The sequence below is a fragment of the Trichechus manatus genome, unplaced genomic scaffold, assembly GCF_000243295.1.
Source record: "Trichechus manatus latirostris isolate Lorelei unplaced genomic scaffold, TriManLat1.0 scaffold00018, whole genome shotgun sequence".
Classification (NCBI taxonomy): domain Eukaryota; kingdom Metazoa; phylum Chordata; class Mammalia; order Sirenia; family Trichechidae; genus Trichechus; species Trichechus manatus.
The window spans coordinates 16,894,136-16,913,808 of record NW_004443954.1 but is presented as its reverse complement, the minus strand read 5'-3'; the positions used below and the strand labels follow the sequence as shown (position 1 = coordinate 16,913,808).

General features: G+C 39.5%; 1 protein-coding gene across 1 annotated transcript in view; it reads right to left on the bottom strand.

Moving 5' to 3' along the window:
* Positions 1–19,673, bottom strand: part of ASPH (aspartate beta-hydroxylase) — a 188,214-nt gene that overhangs the window by 39,263 nt on the left and 129,278 nt on the right. The window contains exons 14-17 of the mRNA XM_023727723.1: positions 18,053–18,138; positions 10,595–10,681; positions 2,747–2,897; positions 1,041–1,177 (exon numbers count right to left, since the gene is read on the bottom strand). Of these exons, the coding sequence (XP_023583491.1) occupies positions 1,041–1,177; positions 2,747–2,897; positions 10,595–10,681; positions 18,053–18,138 (461 nt within the window). The remainder of the gene's footprint in view (positions 1–1,040; positions 1,178–2,746; positions 2,898–10,594; positions 10,682–18,052; positions 18,139–19,673) is intronic.

The window sequence follows — 19,673 nt, the reverse complement described above, 5'->3', positions numbered from 1 at the left end:
CCCCTTACTGTGATGAAGTCGTTGGTCAATGTTACCATCTCAATGAACCCTGCCCTGAATGCCCAACATAAAACAGACCATCACCCATCACTCTCTAACATCTTTATCTCGACTCATAGCACGGATCACCATGTGACCTTATTATCTTTTATTTTTATTTCCCCACTAAATGTAAGCTCTGTAGGGAGTTTGCCCGTTTCCCTCACTGCTGATCCCCAGTGCCCAGGACAGTGCCTAGCAGGTGGCAGGTGCTCAATTGATGTGCAATGAATGAATGAATGTATGCATGCCAGTGGTGTCTCCCGAACTAGAGCTCTGAAGCATGGGCTCAGCTCCTTTCTCATCTTCCACAGCACCTGTCACTGAGCTAGGCTCTGTGCAGGAGCTCAAGAAATACCTCTGGGATGAAACTGAACTGGGCCTGACCATGTTTCTGCTGGCATAACTATGGAGTGATGATTACAATGATCACAGCCACACAGACATCTCTGACTATTGCAGGTACACAACTATCATCTCAATTAATTAACAAATTTATTCATTTAATAAATGTTTTTGAACATGCAGGACTCTTTTAGGCCCTGGACAAATAAACATGAATAACTTTTCTTTTCTAGGGGGCTCTCAGTCAAGTCAGGGAGGCAGACTCACATGCAGACAATTATAATGCTGCTTGGTAAGTGCAACACAGGGAAAGCCACAAGGCATGCAGGAGAAAGACCTGATGACCTGCTCTTGTAAAGATTACAGCTTATGAAACTCTATGGGGCAGTTATACTGTGTCATATAGTGTCACCAGGGGTTGGAATCGACTCCATGGCACACAAAAACTAAAATTTCAATCTGTTTCTGATCAAGTTAAAAAAAAACAAAAAGCAATGTGAAAGCAAAATTTAGAATATGTCAACTATAAAAATACTTACTTGATGTTTAACTTAAGATAAACAGAGAGACTGGGCATACTAAATGTAATCTACAAGTAACGTCATAACTTAATGTTCACAATTACTTGACTTAGTTCATAGGAAATCGCTGTTTACCTCTTCATAAACCTTCTTGGCATTTTCGTTATCCCCTATCAAGAGGTATCCCACGCCAAGGTCATTCTTTAAGGAAGTATCGTTGGGGAACAGTTGAACTAATCTCTTTAGGGTCATTAGGGAACCCCTCATATGACCTGATTTGTTGGGAACAAAAAAAAAGAGAGAGAAATAAAAACAGATTATGTACACTTTTGTACTGCAAATACAAATCATGAGAGACTTCTACAGGCCTGAATACCAGCTTAAATCTGACTTTATATACAAACGGCTAAGTATTAGGATTTAATCATGCAGTTGCAATGGTATCAATTTCTACTATAAATAGATACTGAATCTAATGTTAATTATACACATTTTAAAGACATTCTGATTTTCTGCATTCATCAACATTTACATTTTCATGTTAAATTTCCTCTTTGAAAACTTTCAGTTACCAATTTCTTATGAAGATGTTTATTTTTGGTTTATGATACTTCTTGTTAAAATTACCAACAGAAAATAGACAAGTAACAAAATCTAACACAGGGTCTAGCACCATGCAAAACTCGAAAGGGCACTGAGGTACGTGGGACAGTGTTTAATTGCTGACACCCGTCTCCAATAGGAGTGCATTCGTCTCTGTGTAATGACCTAGTCACAGAGCAGAGCATACATCATCCAGTATTATGGGACCCTCTGGTGGACAATAGGATACCATGCACTACATGAATCAGGAAAACCCCAGCTTCAATTCTGGGGCCGATTGCCATTACTTCTTGTCAACTGGACCGTAAAACACACTTATATGACCTTCCCCTAGAGACACTGATAAATCGTCCAGGTAACCATCCAGCTGCTGACCACCCAACCTGAGCAGTTACATGAAGCTTACGCTCTTCCCTCCTGGTTTACTGATGACGTGCTAGGTGGGAGAGTCACACGTCTGGCTCAGATGAAGGCAGGTAACAGCTAGTCTTACTTGGCTCTGGCACTGGAGATATGAGTCAGTCAGACAGGATGCTCTAAGCTATTCTCTTCAAACCACTTGCAAATTTATTTTGTGATGAAATTTTGTTATCCAGCATTTTTCTTGGTGTGGAATTAAATCTGACAAGCAAAATTTTCAGAATGCCTGGAACTCCTAACATTCCTTAACAAAAACTGTTCTGCTGATAACTTCAACTTCCATTCATCAGTTTGTTATAGTAAAGAGAGAAAATAATTTGGCATGGCAGGATGAGCTTTTGATTCCAGACCCATTAACATGTTAGCCGTGGCTCCTTAGGCAAATTGTCTCACCTCTCAGCATCTCACTTGCCTCACTTGTAAAAAAAAAACAAAAACAAAAACCAAACCCGTTGCTGTCAAGTAGATTCCGATTCATAGCCACCCTATAGGACAGAGTAGAACTGCCTTGTAGAATTTTCAAGGAGCAGCTGGTGGATTCAAACTGCCAACCTTTTGGTTAGCAGCCAAATGTGTAACCACTGTGCACAAGCTGGTGGGGGGGATGCCATCTACCTCTTTGTAATGATTAAGGTTGGGAGTTTCAGTTTAGAGACGGTGCATCTAACACACAGTCACGTCAGATTTACCAGATGAATTACTTATAAACCCAAGTTTCCTCTCTTGTAACTCAACTCTAAGTCTATGCATGACTGACCTTAGGGTCTTCAAGATAAAGTGTACAATTCCCTACTGATTGAACTCCTATTCCACCTTACCTAGAAATTGCTGTCTTTCTGACCGCCGCTTCAAACTTAGCTTCACCAGGTCAGCAGGGACATCAGGCAGGCTGGCCACCTCCTGGTAGGTCTCGATGGCCCCCCGCAGCACCTCATTGCTCCTCCTCTTCTCAGCTAAATCATCTTCACACTAGAGGAAGCCCCACACTGGATAAATGTCACCTGACTAGCTACGTTTGTAATCATACCAAGTATTCAAAAACAGTTAAGTTCTGAACATGTTTTGGAAGTAATTCAAGACAATCATTACATTTTTCTCTTATTAAGAGATAAAAACAATAAGCAAAAGAAAGCAACACAACACACTATTCTAATTATATGAAGAAAAGTTAGCTACTAAGTTACAGATGAGAAAACATTACAAAACAAGACTAATACATACTAGGGCTCTTAGAGATTTATATCATATTATACATTAACATTATATAGACAGGACTCTAATCCACAGCTCCCGTTCTCTCCTTAGTTCATTTGTTCATTCATTCACTCAACAACTATTTTCTGGAGGCCTTCTCTATGCCAGACACTGCTCTAGGCATGTGGAAGACAAATGGAACAAAACAGGCAGAACTCTTTTCTCATTTTGCTTACATTCTGGAACGGAGGGAAAGACAATATACAAATAAAGCTAACATATGTTTGACAGCCACAAGTGCTGTGGATAAAAATAAAGCAGGCTTAGGAGTGCTGGGGAATGTGGTAGAAACATTGCTAGCTTAATTGGGATAATCAAGGAGGGCTTGAAAGAAGTGAGGCAACAAGGTATGAGGGTATCCAGAAGAAGGGCATTCCAGATAGAGAACAGCAAGAGGAAAGACTTTGAGGAGGGAGTAAAGAACAGAGGAATTCAACGTGGTGGGGTGGAGGGAGTAAGGGCAGAGTGGGGGACATCAGACAATGCAGGGCCTGGTAAACTCTTGTCATGAGGCATAGGTGGTTCAGTGGTGAAATTCTCGCCTTCCATGCTGGAGTTCCAGGTTCAAATCCCAACTAATGCACCTCATATACAACCACCACCTGTCTGTCAGTGCAGGCTTGCATGTTGCTATGATGCTGAACACATTTCAGCAAAGCTTCCGGACTAAGACGAACTAGGAAGAAACTTCAGATGAACTTCAGAAGTAGGCTTGGTGATCAACTTCTGAAAACCATCCAATGAAAACCCTACGGATTATAATGATCCTATGCGCAACTGATCGTGAGGATGGTGCAGGACGGGCAGCTTTTGTTCCACTGTGCATGGGGTCACCATGAGTCGGGGCCAACTTGACAACAGCAAACAATAACAACAAATAGTTGTCAATTCTTTGGCACTAACTATAAGTGAGACGGAAAACCATCGGGGGGGTTGGCACAGTCTGATTTATGTTTCAAAGAGATCACACGGGCAGGGAAAACAGACGAGGGAGTAAGACTGCAGGCAGGGGGCCCAATTAGGATGCTCTGGCAGGAATCTAGACAAGAGGTTATTGTGCTTGGACCTGGGTGGTAGCAACAGAGGTGGTAAGAAGTGGTTGGATTATAGATATATTAGGAGGGTCATAGCAAACAGATTTTTGGATAGACTGCAGGATATAAAGAAAGGGAGAGAATGGATGAATTCAAGGTTTTTGGCTTGAGCGATGAGTAGATGGAATTATCATTCACTGAGAATGGGAAGATAAGACAGAAGCAGGTTTGCTGTTGTTGTGAGGTGCCATTTAGTTGATTTTGACACGTAGCGACCCCATGTGACAGTAGAACTGCCCCATAAGGTTTTTTAGGCTGTAATCTTTACAGGAGCCAGTAGGTTTGAATCGCCAACCTTTTGGTTAGCAACTATGTGTTTAACCGTTGTGCCATCAGGGCTCCTTGAGGCAGGTTTAACCAAAAAAAAAAAAACCAATTCTGACTTGTAGCAACCCTATAGGACAGAGTAGAATCGCTCCATAGGGTTAGAGGGTATAAAATGAGGAGTTCTGTTTAGGACATATTAAATTCAAATGCCTATCAGACACCCAGTGGAGATATTGAATAGGAAGTTGCATATATAAGTATGGAATTCAGGGGAGAGACCAGAGTTAGAAATATAAATTTGGGAATCATCAGGCACGTAGATGGTATTCAAAGCTATGAAGCTGGATGCAGTTGTGAGTGTAGACACAGAAAAGAAGAGGTACATCTCTTTACAGGTCAGGAAGACAAGGGAGGATCAGGAAAAAGGAGTGAGTTAGGAAGAAGTTAACGACAACAAAAAAAGTGGCGTTCTAGAAGGCAAGTGAAAAAAGATTTCAAGAGGGAGAGTGCTCAGCTGTGTTAGCAGTGGCTGTCGGGTTGGGCAAGATGAGAGCTGAGTAGGTGCTGCTGTGTCGGGTAGAGTGGCACCACCAATGGCCCTGACAAGAGGATTTCCACTGGACTGCTGTGGACACACAACTGCGTGGAGTGGGCGCAAGAGAAATCAGGAGAAAAGGAGACTGAGACACCTCTTTCATGAGTTTCACTGTAAAGGAGAGCAGAGGAACGGATCAGCAGCTGGAGGGAAATGTGGAGACAAGGGAGAGGTTTTTAGTGAAAGGAAACATCACAGCATGTTTCTATGCTGATGAGAACGATCCAGTGGAGAGGGGAGATCTGATGATGAAGAGGGGCACAGAATTAGAGTGACGTCCTTCAGCATGTGAAAGGGGATGGGGAAGGGATTTGAGAACAGTTCATCTAGGGCAGCAGGAGAGAAGGCAGAGTACAGGGGGATAGGGACAGGCAGGGTGTTGGAGGAGTGGTGGTATCCTGTGGGGAAGCTACTTTGGATGCTTCTATTTTCTTTGTGAAATAAGAGGCATGATTTCTTAGCTACAGATGGAGAACAGGGGATGAAATACTGGAGGCAGGAGGAGAGAGGAGGTGTAAAATGCTCATCAATATCTAATCAGATTTGGTAGATTACAATTTAAAGATTACCATTTGAGGAAAAATTAGACCAATTAGATGCTAAAAGTAGCAAATACAATTTTTTCCCCTGAGAATATCCTGTTTAACATGCTACTTTGTAGAAGTGTTTGCTGTAGTCAAATACTGAAGAAAACCAAAATAAAGCATGACTCCACAACCTGAGAATATGGTCAGAAAACGATCCATCCCTTTTCTATCCCCAAATGAAAAAACTAACCAGAATTAATAGCAATTGATAAAATAAAATATCTGTGGGAAGCTTTTCAGAAAATAAGACACCAAAAAAAAACTTGTCAAATAGTACAATTTTCCCAAGACGAACGGGGCTAGAATTGAAGCAGTGGGGATAGAGAAAAGTAGATAGATTTACATGACATTTAGAGACTAAAATTGATAGGACAACAGTCTCTAGATCAGAAAGGAGTAATTTACCCTTGTGTGATGGAAATATGCTTCAGACCACTCAACTACCTTTTCAAACCTATGAATGGCCTCCGGAATGGACGTATCTACCCCCAGAGAAAGGCTACTGTTAATAGACCGTGACAACTGGTTATCTTGCCTGTGTGGCTTCCATTGTACATTCATACACTAGCTCTTCTGTTGAGGCAGTGGTTTCTTGTGAGTTGGGCTATGGCGAATTAACTCCCCAGATTATGGTCATCATAGATGAATTCACAGAATCACGGAGTCCTAGAGCTGACAGCATTCGTTTGAGACCATCAAGTTCAACCTCGTCACTTTGAACCTATAAAGCTACCAAATAGAGTCTGGCACTGAAGGGGCTCTGTATGGTTAATGGAAGGACAGATGCTTACCAAGAACATCCGTCTACATAAAGGTAATATCAAATACCCTTTACTAAGCTCAGTCTAAAAAGAAAGCATGATAATACAATCTACAAGGCTCCCCCCACCGTCATCCCAAGGGCCTTTGTTTTAACAAAGTATAAACACTTTACAACTTCCAGAATTGCGAAAATGTCGGCTTTAAAATGGTATATAACTCTTTCAAATCTCTTGACTGAAACTGATAGGCGTTTGCTTTGAAAATGAAAATTGTACAGATTGATTTTTATCAGTCTAACATCTGTAGATAAAATGAGCTGAGCTGAGACTGACATTTGTTACAGGATGTTAACATTGAAAGCCTTTTGTTGACTAACTAATTCTTCCCACCTACCCTTCCTAGGAGAGGTGTCATTTTCTGCCTCAGAGGCGTTCATGGTTTGTGTAAGCCAATAAAGTGAATTGGGTTTATAATTCAAGATTTTGTGTCCGATGTTCAGGGAACTTGGTCAAAACTGATTTTCACAGTGATCCAAAGAACAAGCAATCTCAGTGCTACTTTAGAAATGATAGATACTCTAAGTTTGTATCTAACTTAATGTTTGCTGTTTTTTAAAAAAAAATATGTTGGGACATTCCAAAGTAATTAGTAAATCTGCTAACAAAGAATGAAGACGTCATGTTTTTTTCCTCCCTATAACACCCACCTTCTAATTACTTTTTGTATTTAAAACTCCTATGAATTTAAAGCTTCTTTAAAATTATTCTATTAACATTTGGAGCCCTGGTGGCGCAGTGGTTAAGAGCTCAGCTGCTATCCAAAAGGTCGGCAGTTGGAATCCACCAGCCGCTCCTTGGAAACCCTATAAGCAGTTCTACTCTGTCCTATAGGGTTGCTATGAGTTGGCATTGACTTGATGGCAAGGGGGATTAATACTTCACACATACTTAACTTTTGCTTTATGCCATAGTACTGTTAATATCAATAATACCTTGTAGCATAACAATTTAGAGATAAAAAATATGTTTACCGAAGACTAAATCTTAAGTTTCCACTGTTAAATATGGACATAAATACAGCAATCACCATGTTCCAAAAGTACTTCATTTATTTAGACTTTGATATCCACAACTAATATCACATATAAAGAAAAATGCTAAAGTAGAAAACACTTTTGCCATAATATAATTAGCATTTGCATCAATCATTTTTCTCTATAGTTAATATGCATTTCTTCATGAACTATTAATACTAGTGACAAATGCGTCACTTATTTGAATAGGGATAATCTTTTTGTAACAAACCCATTCACTCTGCTTAATAGTGATGTAATTTAGTAACTTTGGAGGATTACTGGCCAAATCAACTTACAAAAATGGTATAATTGCCTCCTAAACCTGGTCTCTACCATGGATAAGGGGGACTTATTTGCATTAATTTTAAACCCTGGTGGCGTAGTGATTAAGCGCTATGGCTGCTAACCAAAAGATCGGCAGTTCAAATCCACCAGGCACTCCCTGGAAACCCTATGGGGCAGTTACACTCTGTCCAATAGGGTCACTGAGAGTTGGAATTGACTCGATGGCAACGGGTTTGAGTTTTTTTTTTTTGGTTTATCTCTATATTTATTCAACTCTTTTTCATATTTCACAACAAATTTTGTTTACATCATACTGATTCTAACCACTTCTTCAGGAACTTTCTTAAGATTTTTATGTCTTCAGTAATTGTCAATGGATTTCTTTTTTGGTTCATTAAATCTTATATGTAGTTATTGCTGGTGTATTAACTCTTCTGAAACTTAATTTATTACATTTTAATTAATAAGAATTTAATTAGTTACTTTTTAATGGGGAGATAGGAAGAATTTGAGCATCTGGCTCTTGAGTGGCTGCTCCCTTACAGCCACAGTGAAGCATTCTTGCTTCATCCATAGAAGTGCTGGTGCTTGTGTGAGTGTCACGCACCAAGTACCTGCATGGCCCCCCTCCAAAGGGATGTGGTGAGCCTCTCCTTGGTTCTGGAAAATTTCTGTTGCTCTGCATTTATTGCGTCCCAGAAGGGGGCTGACCATCTCATCCCCCCGGCAGCGCCATAGGAGCTTTATTGCCTGATGCATATGTAGATCCAGCCCGGATTTTACTCTGAGATCCAGACTCCATAAATCCAATGATCTACCTGACATTTCCTCTTGACTGTAGAATAGGCATCACAAACTCAACCAGACCAAAGACAGTCTTGATTTCTTCACCTCCCCAAACATGCTCCTTTACCAGTCTTCCTGGTTTGTAACTGGCACCATCATCTCCTCTGCTGGTCAAACCAAAACCCTAGGAGTCATCCTTGATTCCTCTCTTTCTCTTGCCCTTACATCTAATCCATCACCAAGCCTTTCAGCTCTACCCTCTGCCCATATCTCTCCATCTCCCAGACCATGACCCTAGTCAATCCTACCATCATCCCCTGCAAACACTTGCAACGACCTCCTATTATTCCTGCTTCTATTTCTGCCCCTACAGTTCATTCTCCACCCGGAAACCAAAGCAATCTTTATAAAAAACAACTAGACAGGCCACACCCATGTATAAAATTCTCCAGTGGCTTCCCGGGGCACTGGGCATAAAGTCTGTGAGAATTAAGTCTGTAAGAAGTGTAGTCTGTAAGGCCACTTTACCCTCCTTCACCATGCCCTTCTTTCTGTCGAGCTCATGACAACAAGACTGCTTCCATGCAACACAACACAGCCTCTGCACTTGCTCTTCCCTTCTCCTGGACAGATGGCTCCTTCTACAATCTTTGCGAGTCTCAGCCCAGATGTTGCCTCCCTAGAGAGGCCTTTTGTGATCACCTCATCTAGAGTGCCATCTGCCCTGTCATTTTCAATCACATTTCCTGTAGCCAAAAAAAATATTAAGAGGTATACTCTTCATTCTATTTTCTTTTCTTTATGGCATGCATTATTTTGCTAAATGATACACTTATTTTTAATATTTTATAATATTTTCTAAGTAAATATTTACAAAGAATTTCAGGGCTTTATTCAAATGTCACCTTCACAGTGAGCTCTTTCACTGCCATTCCAACCCCCTCACACATGTCCCTGCTTTATGTCTTGTTCTCTTTAGCGCTTATCACTAGCAAATACTTCTGTTTACTTATCTGATGCACTGTCTCCTAATTACAATGAAAACATCATATGGACAGGGATTTTTATCTGTTTTGTTGACTGTTATACCTCCAGAACAGGGCCTGGCACATACTAGGTTATCGCTAAATACCTTCTGAATACGTAATTTGTAAAATGTTTCCCACTAGAATATAAAATCCCTGAGGGCAAGGACCTCTCAGTGCTCATTATGATATTCCCAGGGCCTAGAACAGTACCCACACGGGAGGTTTATGTAGTTACAGGTGAATGTGGAAAAGGTTTACAAAAGATGGAGATAAGAAAGGAGATGGTGGGAGTGGGAGACGGTGAGAAGGTAGCTGGGTAAGAAATGAGTCAGCTGAAAGAAACCAGCGAGAAGACAAAGTACATTCCATTTTATATTTTTTTAAAAAGTCTTTCCTAGGGATAATTTCAAGTTATAAAATTTTCAATCTCTGAGGAAATTGTTGAGATGGTGTACGTTTTGCTATGTATATTTTCACCACACATACACATACACAAACTTAACAAAAGAAAAAAATATATATATGTATAAAAATATATCACTAATTAACTATTTAAAAAAGATCTCTGAGGAGCCTCAGTGGAAAACTGTGTGGTGAGTCTAAATGAAAAGGAGGGTTGTGGAGGTGGGTGACAGGAAATCTATTAGAAAAGTGTTGATCTCTAGTTTCTTTTCAAAGCCAGAGAGATGTCATATGGAGGGGGAGCAGAAAAAAAAAATTACTAAATTCAGCAGGAAACAACAGCAACAATTGTCTTATTTTAAAAAGCTTTTCTTCTTGGTTTCATGCCTATACATAAATGAGAAATAGATTCTGTAAAGAAATTACAAGGGGAAAGAGAAAATGCATAAATGTGGAGTGGAAAATTCAATTACACAGAACATATGGACATCAAATAAGTTAAGTTTTCTAAACAGAAGAGTTTCAGAATACCTGTGCCTTCCCATATCTTGCCCGTGGACTGTGGGGGTACTTGCGCACTAGTTCTTCAAATGCATTCACTGCTTCCTCAATTTTTCCCTGTTAGGAAGAGATAGTTACATAAGGACAGTAAATTCAAATGCATAATGCTATACAATACAGTTATTTAATATTCACCAAGTGATGATGTCAAAATTTCCTGGACAACATTCTGAGATTTAAGGTAATTTTATCTAAGATTTAAAAAAAAAAAATTGTTTTATTGCAATCATTAAAATTAGAAAGGAGATAAGCATACTTTATTTTTGAAAAGGCAGACACCTGACAAATGGTACACTGTATGTATTTGTTACCGAAATTACCTTTTCCCTCTCATAGATATGAACAATTTCTACATGCATTCCTGACTATTTAGATTTTATGCAGAGAAAAAAAAATACAGCTTCCAGCTAGAATGTCTTGGAGGGGCAATAAGTCTCACAGATGCTCAGAAGCACCTGTTAAAACAGTGGGGGATCAACCCGAAGGAAGCATGGACCACTTGGCTCTGGCATCTGTCGCCCACCGAAAACGTCAAGGTTGATTCAGCTCATCTGGCTGATGCGAGCTGGCTGACTGGAGAGCCTAGTGACTCTGTGTCCTGCGGCCCCTCCCAAAGCTCACATGAGCCCTTGAGAAGATGACTCTTTGATCATTACTGCATGAAAAGAAATGGAGAACGTGCCACAGGTATACTTGGTAGAAGTCTTGGCATTGAGGTGAAGAATCTCTCCCTGTCTCACCCCTTCCAATGCCATTCCACAGCATAAAACAAACGTCTCCTGGTTTCTAATGAATGGCAGCAGTTCAAGGATTTTGGGAATGATGGGATAAAGACAGATTTCCCAAAAATGAATCTTCCTAGATACTTGAGCTGTCTATAAGTTGGTGAACCCATCCATTCACAGGTAAATGCAAACTCACTGTGATTCACATGCTTTGATCTTCACTGAGTGAGTTTTCATACAACAAAGTTTACCTTACAAATCTAGCTATAAAAAGCAAACTGTAACTTTTTTCTGAAAGACTTGAATAAATAGTAAGAAGTCAGGCAAAATAATATTAAAGTTCCTTAAAATCATTTTTTTCAGGTAGATATCATCTAAGAAGGAGGCTTCCTTTTTGTTCTCATATGCCTCCCAGTGATGCTAAGGTGTTGTAGAAGCATAAGCATAGTGTAGTGGTTACAAGTGCAACCTGCAGCCAGAATGACTGGTTAGAATCTGGGCTCCACCACTTACATGAAGTGTCTGACTTGCAGTAAGTTACTTCTGACTGCCTGAGGTGCCTCATCTGTGAAACAGGGATAATGATGGAATCTAGTTGCTGCGAAGTTTCAATGTGATAAGATACATAAAGTGCTTGTAGACACAATAGAGAACATACAAACTATTAAAAGTGTTACCCATTATTATTATTGCGTAGTGTGGGATGTGTGTGTGCAGGCACAGGATGATGGGGCAGCCATGGCGAGATACAGGACAGAGAATGAGAACTTGGACATAGAGATAAATAAAGCCACAAACATATTCTCTTAAGTTGTATTTATTGTCAAAAATAATTATATCACTATTTAAAATACATTGTCCCTCTCACTACATTACTTTTTAAAACCACCATTTTATTTCTTTTATGAATGGTTTTCAGGAGTGCTGAAGAATTCATGTTAACTATCTTTTTCTGTGGGACTGTCTTATAAATAACCTGTACTAGTTTCCTGTGGCTGCTGTAATAAGTTATCACAAATTTGGAAGCCTAAAACAATATAAATTTATTCTCTCATGATTCTGGAGTCCAGAAATCCAAAATCAGTATCAAAGGGCTGAAATCAAGGTGTCAGCAGGGCCAGGCTCCTTCCAGAGGCTCTAGGGGATAATCTGTTCCTTGTCTCTTCCAGCTTCTGGAGGCTGCCAGCATTCCTTAATTTATGAACACTTCACTCCAATCTCTGCCTCCATATTCACATCAGTTTTTTCTCTGTGTGTATGTGTGCCTTCTCCTCTTTGTGTGTATCAAATCTTCCTCTGTCTCTCTCTTATCAGGACACTTTCAATTGTCTTTAGGGACTACTTGGATAATCCAGGATAATCTCCCCAACTCAAAATGCTTAGTCAAATCTGCAAAGATTCTTTTTCCAAATAAAGTAACATTTACAGGTTCTAGGGATTAGGATGTGGATATCTTCTGGTTGGCCATTTTTCAGTCTACCCTAGTCTGCCTTTTGGCTCCCGAAGATTCACATCCATCCCATTTGCAAAATATTTTCAGTCTATCCTAACATCCCCCAAAGTCTCAACCCATTAAAGCATTAATTCAGTCTAAAATGTCATGTAAATATCATCAGCTCAAAAGCCCCAAATCTCATCATTTAAATCAGATATGGGTGAAACTCTGGGTATGATCCATCCTCGGGCAGAATTCCTTTCCATCTATGAATCTGTGAACCTAGAAAGCAAATTATCTGCTTCCAAAATATAATGGTGGTGTAGGCATAGAATTAGAGTTACATACATCCCCATTGCACAAGGGAGAAAATAGAAGGAAGGAAAGAGTTATCAGTCTCAAGAAATTTTAAATTCCAGCAGGGCAAATTCTGTAAGATTTCCAAGTTTGGGAACAATCCTCTGTGGCCTGAGGATTGACCCTTTGGGCCCACGGCTCTGGCCTCTGTGCCCATGACTCTGCCCTCTTCATCCTTGGCTCTGGCCTCTGGACCCATGGCTCTGCCCTAGGAGTTACCTTCTTTTTTCTCAAAGGGTAGCACATAATTGAAGCTGAGTAGTTTAGTCAGCCTATTTTCTTCTTGCAAAATTTTGGGACTCTCTCAACCTTCCTTCATTTTATGCTTTCTCTGTCCTTTCCATTTAAGCTGGCAGTGTTTCTGCTAGTATAACATTTTCAAAAGCCTTGTGGCTCTCCTCTGTATATCATGGGAACTCATGCAATAAGACAAGAGGATCATCCACAAATCCTTCCTGGATAATCAGCAAGAAGAAACTAGGACACATCTTCAAAAAATCTCCTCAGTGAAATAGCCAAGTTCATTGCTTATAATTTATGTGTTCCACACAACTGCAGGACATAATTCAGTTAAGTTTTTGTCACTATATAACAGGATCACCTTTCCTCCAGTTTCTCAATAACATGTTCCTCATTTCCTTCTGAGCCCTCAACAGAAGCACTCTCATATATCTACAAACACTCTGTTTATGATGACATATGTATTCTCTAAGATGATATAGGCTTTCTCTATCATGATCCTTAATTCTTCCTGAGCCCTCACCAGAAACGTCTTTAACATCCCAACAGTCTGTTTAAGGCAGTCTAGGCTTCTTAAACCATGCTCCTCAAAATTCTTCCAGCCTCTACCCATTACCCAATTCCAAAGTCACTTCGACATTTTTAGATATTTGTTACAGCAGCATCTCACTTTCCGGTACCAAAATCTTTACTAGTTTCCTATGGCTGTTCTAACAAATTGCCACAGCCTTGGTGACTTAAAACAACAGAAATTTATTCTCTTCCAGTTCTGGTATCCAGAAGTTCAAAATCAGTTTCAATGAGCTGAAACCAAGGTGTCGGTAGGGCCGTGCTCCCTCTGGGGGTAGATTTGTTCCTTGCTTCTTCTAGCTTCTGGTGACTACTGGCAATCCTTGGTAATTGTTGGTTTGTGGCTGTATCATTCCAACCTATGCCTTCATCTTCACATCACCTTCTCGTCTGTGGATGTGTGTGCCTTCTCCTCTTATGTCTATCAAATCTGCCTCTGCCTCTCTCATATAAGGACCTTGTGATTGTCTTTAGGGCCTGCCCAGATAATCCAGGGTAATCTCTCCATCTCAAGATTCCTAACTTAGACACATTTGCAAAGATCCTTTTTTCAGATACAGTAACTTTACACGTTCCAGGGATTAGGACGGATATCTTTTGGGTAGCCATTTTTTCAGCCTACTACATGCCGTATGCAACTTAAATTGCAAATATTGAAGCTATTTTTGTGATAATATGCTAAATGTACCACTACCAGGTTTAAAACATGGGAATAACAATATTCATAACAAATTTGCTAAAATGTTTTGTTCCTGCTTTACACTCCATTAGTTGGCCACCAGGTTGTAAAAACAGCACCTTCCTTTAGCTCTGCCCTAGGCACTCCTTTTGGTCCCCGCCACATAGAGGCTGTGTGACCTACCCACGGGGCCATTAGCTCTTCTCTCACCTCAGCTGGCAAAGTGAATGTACTTGTTTTTAGTCTAAAAAAAATTACCTTCTCTGGGTCCTAAATAAAAAATATTACTCCAAACACTATTGTTCAATTCTCATTAAAAAAAAAAAAAAAAAGAAACTCAAGTACAAGACACAATATTTGTTATTTGTGAAGAATTGCCTGGAGAGTATTTTTCTTTAACATAGCTTATATTTTATCCTAGGACAGTTTACGGGAGATGCACGTACTTGTGTCACACTGTTTTGGCATGATGCCCTTGGGCTGCACTGAAGGACATTAAGAAACATCCTCGTAAATGTGTCGCAGAAGTTGTCCAGTCCATCAGGACACCCTCTGGAGTCTACAGGAGGTTTCTCTCTGGACTTAGGGAAGAACAACTATGCTGATGAACACTATTAATCTTACAGCGAAAGTCTGTTCCCTTTGTTCTGCCCATAAGGGAGAGTAGAGCTTAAATCATCATTAGCACTGCTTAGAGCCTATGGTGGGAATTGTCATGGGTTGCTCTTACTCTAGCTTTATCAGGTTTTCTTTCTCTCTCCCTTTCTTTTTTTTTTTTAAACTTATAATACAATGAACACTAAATGATTCCAACAAATAACCTAATGTATTTCAGTATATGCCTTCACATCTTTTTTTTGGGGATGGGAAGATGTTTGTAAAAAATAAATACTATTTAAAAAAATAGATTGAAATAGATCATTGACACATTTTTGGAAAAAAAAAAAAAAGAGTGACCACATTCTCTCACATAGTATCGTGCTTGAACTTGAGCCTGGATGGCTCTGATTAGTGCACGTCTCAGCATGGCTAGCCCAGCCCTCAGCAATCCCACTGCAGTAAGTGCATCATTTGAAAATACCAGCCATAAACACATCTCTAAAAGGCTTCATTATGCTGATGATTCAGTTCATAATATAGCTCCCTGCTGTCTCAAAAGCAAGAATTGCATACGTGGCCACTTCTTCCCCCTTCATTTATTCAGTTATAGATTCAGGGTGTTCCTCGAGGAAAGCATCATAATTTCTCCAAATAAGTAAAGACAGGAGGACACCCCATGGAGTGTTCCAGTGCATTTCTGTCCCATTGACTTATTCACCCTTGATAACTAGGCCCTTCTTTTCATGCACGATCATTACATAAAAATCCTCCTCTGAAGCTACTTGTTCTTTATCTCAAAAGTCACCTGTGAAATAGGACTCTTACATTTTCAGATATGGCATTTAGTACAGAGAAAGTGGAGGATGCAAAAAAAAAAGTGATAGAAAAAAAAAGAAATCTTGATTAATTCCTATTAAGAAATGCAAATTTCTCACAAATGGAAAATGCCTTCACTTCAAAAAGTTAAACAAGACAGACTTAAAAAGAAATCATTCTTTATGGTTAAATGTAGGGATAGTGAAAAATGCCTTTACTACAATATTCTTTGGAGTTACTACATTTTTATCTGCTTGGGAATAGGGTAAGTCAAGCCTTTGCTTTGGAACCTTGTTCAAAGCTTGTTACAGAGTCTATATTTGTTGGTACATTTTCAAGAAATGTGTGGGGAATACACTCTTCTCTCACTTCAGTTACTAACTTCAGCTTTTTTATTGCTGTTGTTTTCTACTTATAGTCCTCGTTTCTCTTTTTTGCAGCCAACGTCTACTTGATACAAAAGCATGTTATAGGAAAACGAATGAGCAATACACAGATTCTAGATTCAAGAATGGAGCCGAGAAAGAAATTTCCATGAAAAACAAATCGACTATTAAGTGAAAATGTGATTGAATTCATTATAGTAGATAGGTTTGGGCCTAATAATTCAATGAATACGACTGACTCAAGGAAACAAATCTAGTGTCAGTTCACTGAGGACAAAACCGTAACATGTAAAAGACAATGCAAATAATATTTCAAATTAACTGATGACAAAGTAAGACATAAAAAAGTCACCCTGGAAACTACAGGTGCATGAGTTTAACTCTAAGGGAAAAGAATGTTAAGTCTAGTATCATTTCATCTAAAAGTAAGGATATTCCTAAGAATACTGGACTGACATACTGATTCTTTTTGCAGCAAGGTGCTATAAAATTAAACACTTCTACTTGTGTGGTACTTGACAGTGTTGATGCTTTTTTTTTCTTTTTAAATCTCATTTGATCTTTTTTGCCCATTTGGTAATCAGGTGACTTGTTTTCTTATTGCTTGTTTCTTATTTGACGAGTTCTTCATATATTTTTAGAAACCCTGGTGGTGTAGTGGTTAAAAGCGATGGCTGCTAACCAAAAGGTGGGCAGTTTGAATCCACCAGGCACTCCTTGGAAACCCTATGGGGCAGTTCTACTCTGTCCTATAGGGTCGCTATGAGTCATAATCAATTCGATGCCAATGGGTTTTTGTTTTTTTTTGTTTTGCATATTTTGAAGGTAAGTCCTTTTTCAGATACGTGTTTTGCAAACATTTTTTTCTCCATCGCAGCTTTTCTTTTCATTCTCTTAAAGGTGTCTTGCGCAGAGCCAAAGTTTTCAATTTTAATGAAGTCCAACTTAGTCAATTTTTTTATTTTATGAATCATGCTTTTGGTGTTGTATCTAAAAAGTCATCACAAAACCCAAGGTCACAGAGATTCTGTACTATGTTACCTTCTAGAAGTTGTACAGTTTTGCATCTTCACTTAAGTCTATGATCCATTTTGAGTTAATTTTTGTGAAAGATGTAAGCTGTATCTAAATTCATTTTTTTTTGTATGTGAATGTCCAGTTGTTCCAGAACCATTTGTTGAGAGACTATCCTTTCTCCATTAAATTCGTTTTGTTCTCTTGCCAAAGATCAGTTGACTATTTTGTGTGGGTTAATCTCATTTTTACAAAAACTAAGCAGGAAGTAACAAGAAAATTTATTATTCTCATTTTTTAAATAAGAAATCAGAAGCTCAGCATGGATAAGTGATTTTCCCAAAGTCAAACAACTAGAAAGTGAAAAAGGTGGACTAGAACCCTAATCAGCTGGACTGGAAGTAAGCTCTATTTCTATTTTGCTAAGTGGCTGCTATCTTTTTCTATTTGATTCATTCCACAGGGAATGCTGACATGCCTGGGGTAAAATCCACTCTATTCAAACACTGTCTCTCTTGCATTTATTTTTTAACAAACCAAGAGTAATACTGGAGTTGATTTAATAACTAAACCATCACACATTTCTGCACAAAACAATCAACCTACCCTTTTACGAAGTTTTTCCGCAGCATCGAGTTCAGCTTTAATAGTTTTATCAAATTTATTTAAAAGTTTAGGCTTCTTTTTCTTAACTGAAAGAAAAGAGAGGTTTTTATTTTTGGTCTGGAAATAGCTATTAAGAATAGTGATTTTTAGGTAGTGAGAAAGCCAAACACATCACTGTGGGAGCAAACACATTCCCAGCTCACCTGCCCTGTCTCCCCTGCCACCTCCTAGCAGTATAAGGAAGTCAGCAACTGCCCAACTGTGGGAAGACCACTAGGCGCAAAAGTATTCTTGGAAGACCGGTGGATACCGGCATCCTGAAACTCTCTGGGCTATTTGCTTAGTTTCTGGAATGAAGATGGGAGGTAGGATTTCTAAACTCTCATAATCTTTTTCTTTGCCAAGTCCAAAACGACCACTTAAAATCACTTTCAAATATGTCTACAACTTTTCTGATTCTGATAAAGATAAAAATGGAAGCTACTATCAAGGGATTCAAGTAAAATGGAATTTTTTAATATATATATTTTTATTGTACTTTAGATGAAGGTTTACAGAACAAATAGTTTCTCATTAAACAGTCGGTACACATATTGTAAAATGGAATTTTTTAGTCTAGCATTCAAAGCCCTTCCAGCGAACCACTGACCTGCTGCCCTTGCGATGTTCCACAGTGTCATGCATTGAATTATGCCCCCCCAAAAACGTATGTGTCAGTTTGGCTGGGCCATGATTCCCAGTATTGTGTGGTTGTCCTCCATTTTGTAACTGTAATTTTATGTTAAAGAGGATTAGTGTGGGATTGTAACACCCTAACTAAGGTCACATCCCTGATCCTATGTACCGGGAGTTTCTCTGGAGTGTGTCCTGCATCACCTTTTATCTTACAAGAGATAAAAGGAAAGGGAAGCAAGCAGAGAAGGGGGACCTCATACCACCAAGAAAGCAGTGCCAGGAGCAGAGCCCGTCCTCTGGACTCATGGTCCCCGCACAGAGAAGCTCCTAGTCCGGGGGAAGATTGATGAGAAGATCGACAGAGACAGAAAGCCCTGAATTTGGACTTTCAGCCTACTTTACTGTGAGGAAATAAACTTCTCTTTGCTAAAGCCATCCGCTTGTGGTATTTCTGTTATAGCAGCACTAGATGACTAAGACACATAGTTCAGCCGACCTGGACTGCCCTGTGTTCCCCAGACAAGCTTTGTGCCATTTCTTATGCCACTTTCTTGAAATAAAATGGCCTATTCTTTATGTTTGCCAACCAAAAATATGCCCGTTCCTCAATAACTAGCTCAAGACTATGCTCCTTATAAAGCTTCCCCTGACGTCACCCACACAGTACACGTGCATTCTCTTTTTCTCTCTCTCCCTCCTGCAGTCCACAGTGCCCTGCACATCTCTATACTGTGGAACTGTCCCCGTATGTCTTTTATTATCTGTGTATTTATCCCATCCTTTTCTAAGCCATAACCTCCTGCAGGGTGCCCCTACGTGTTAAATGCAGGCTGAGTTATTCATGAGTACTTAACATCCATTTGTTTGAATATCTATCATGTGCCTGACTGTGCAAGACCCCGGCCAACAATGAACAGGAGCCCTCTTCCCCAAAGCTGTGAGTGGG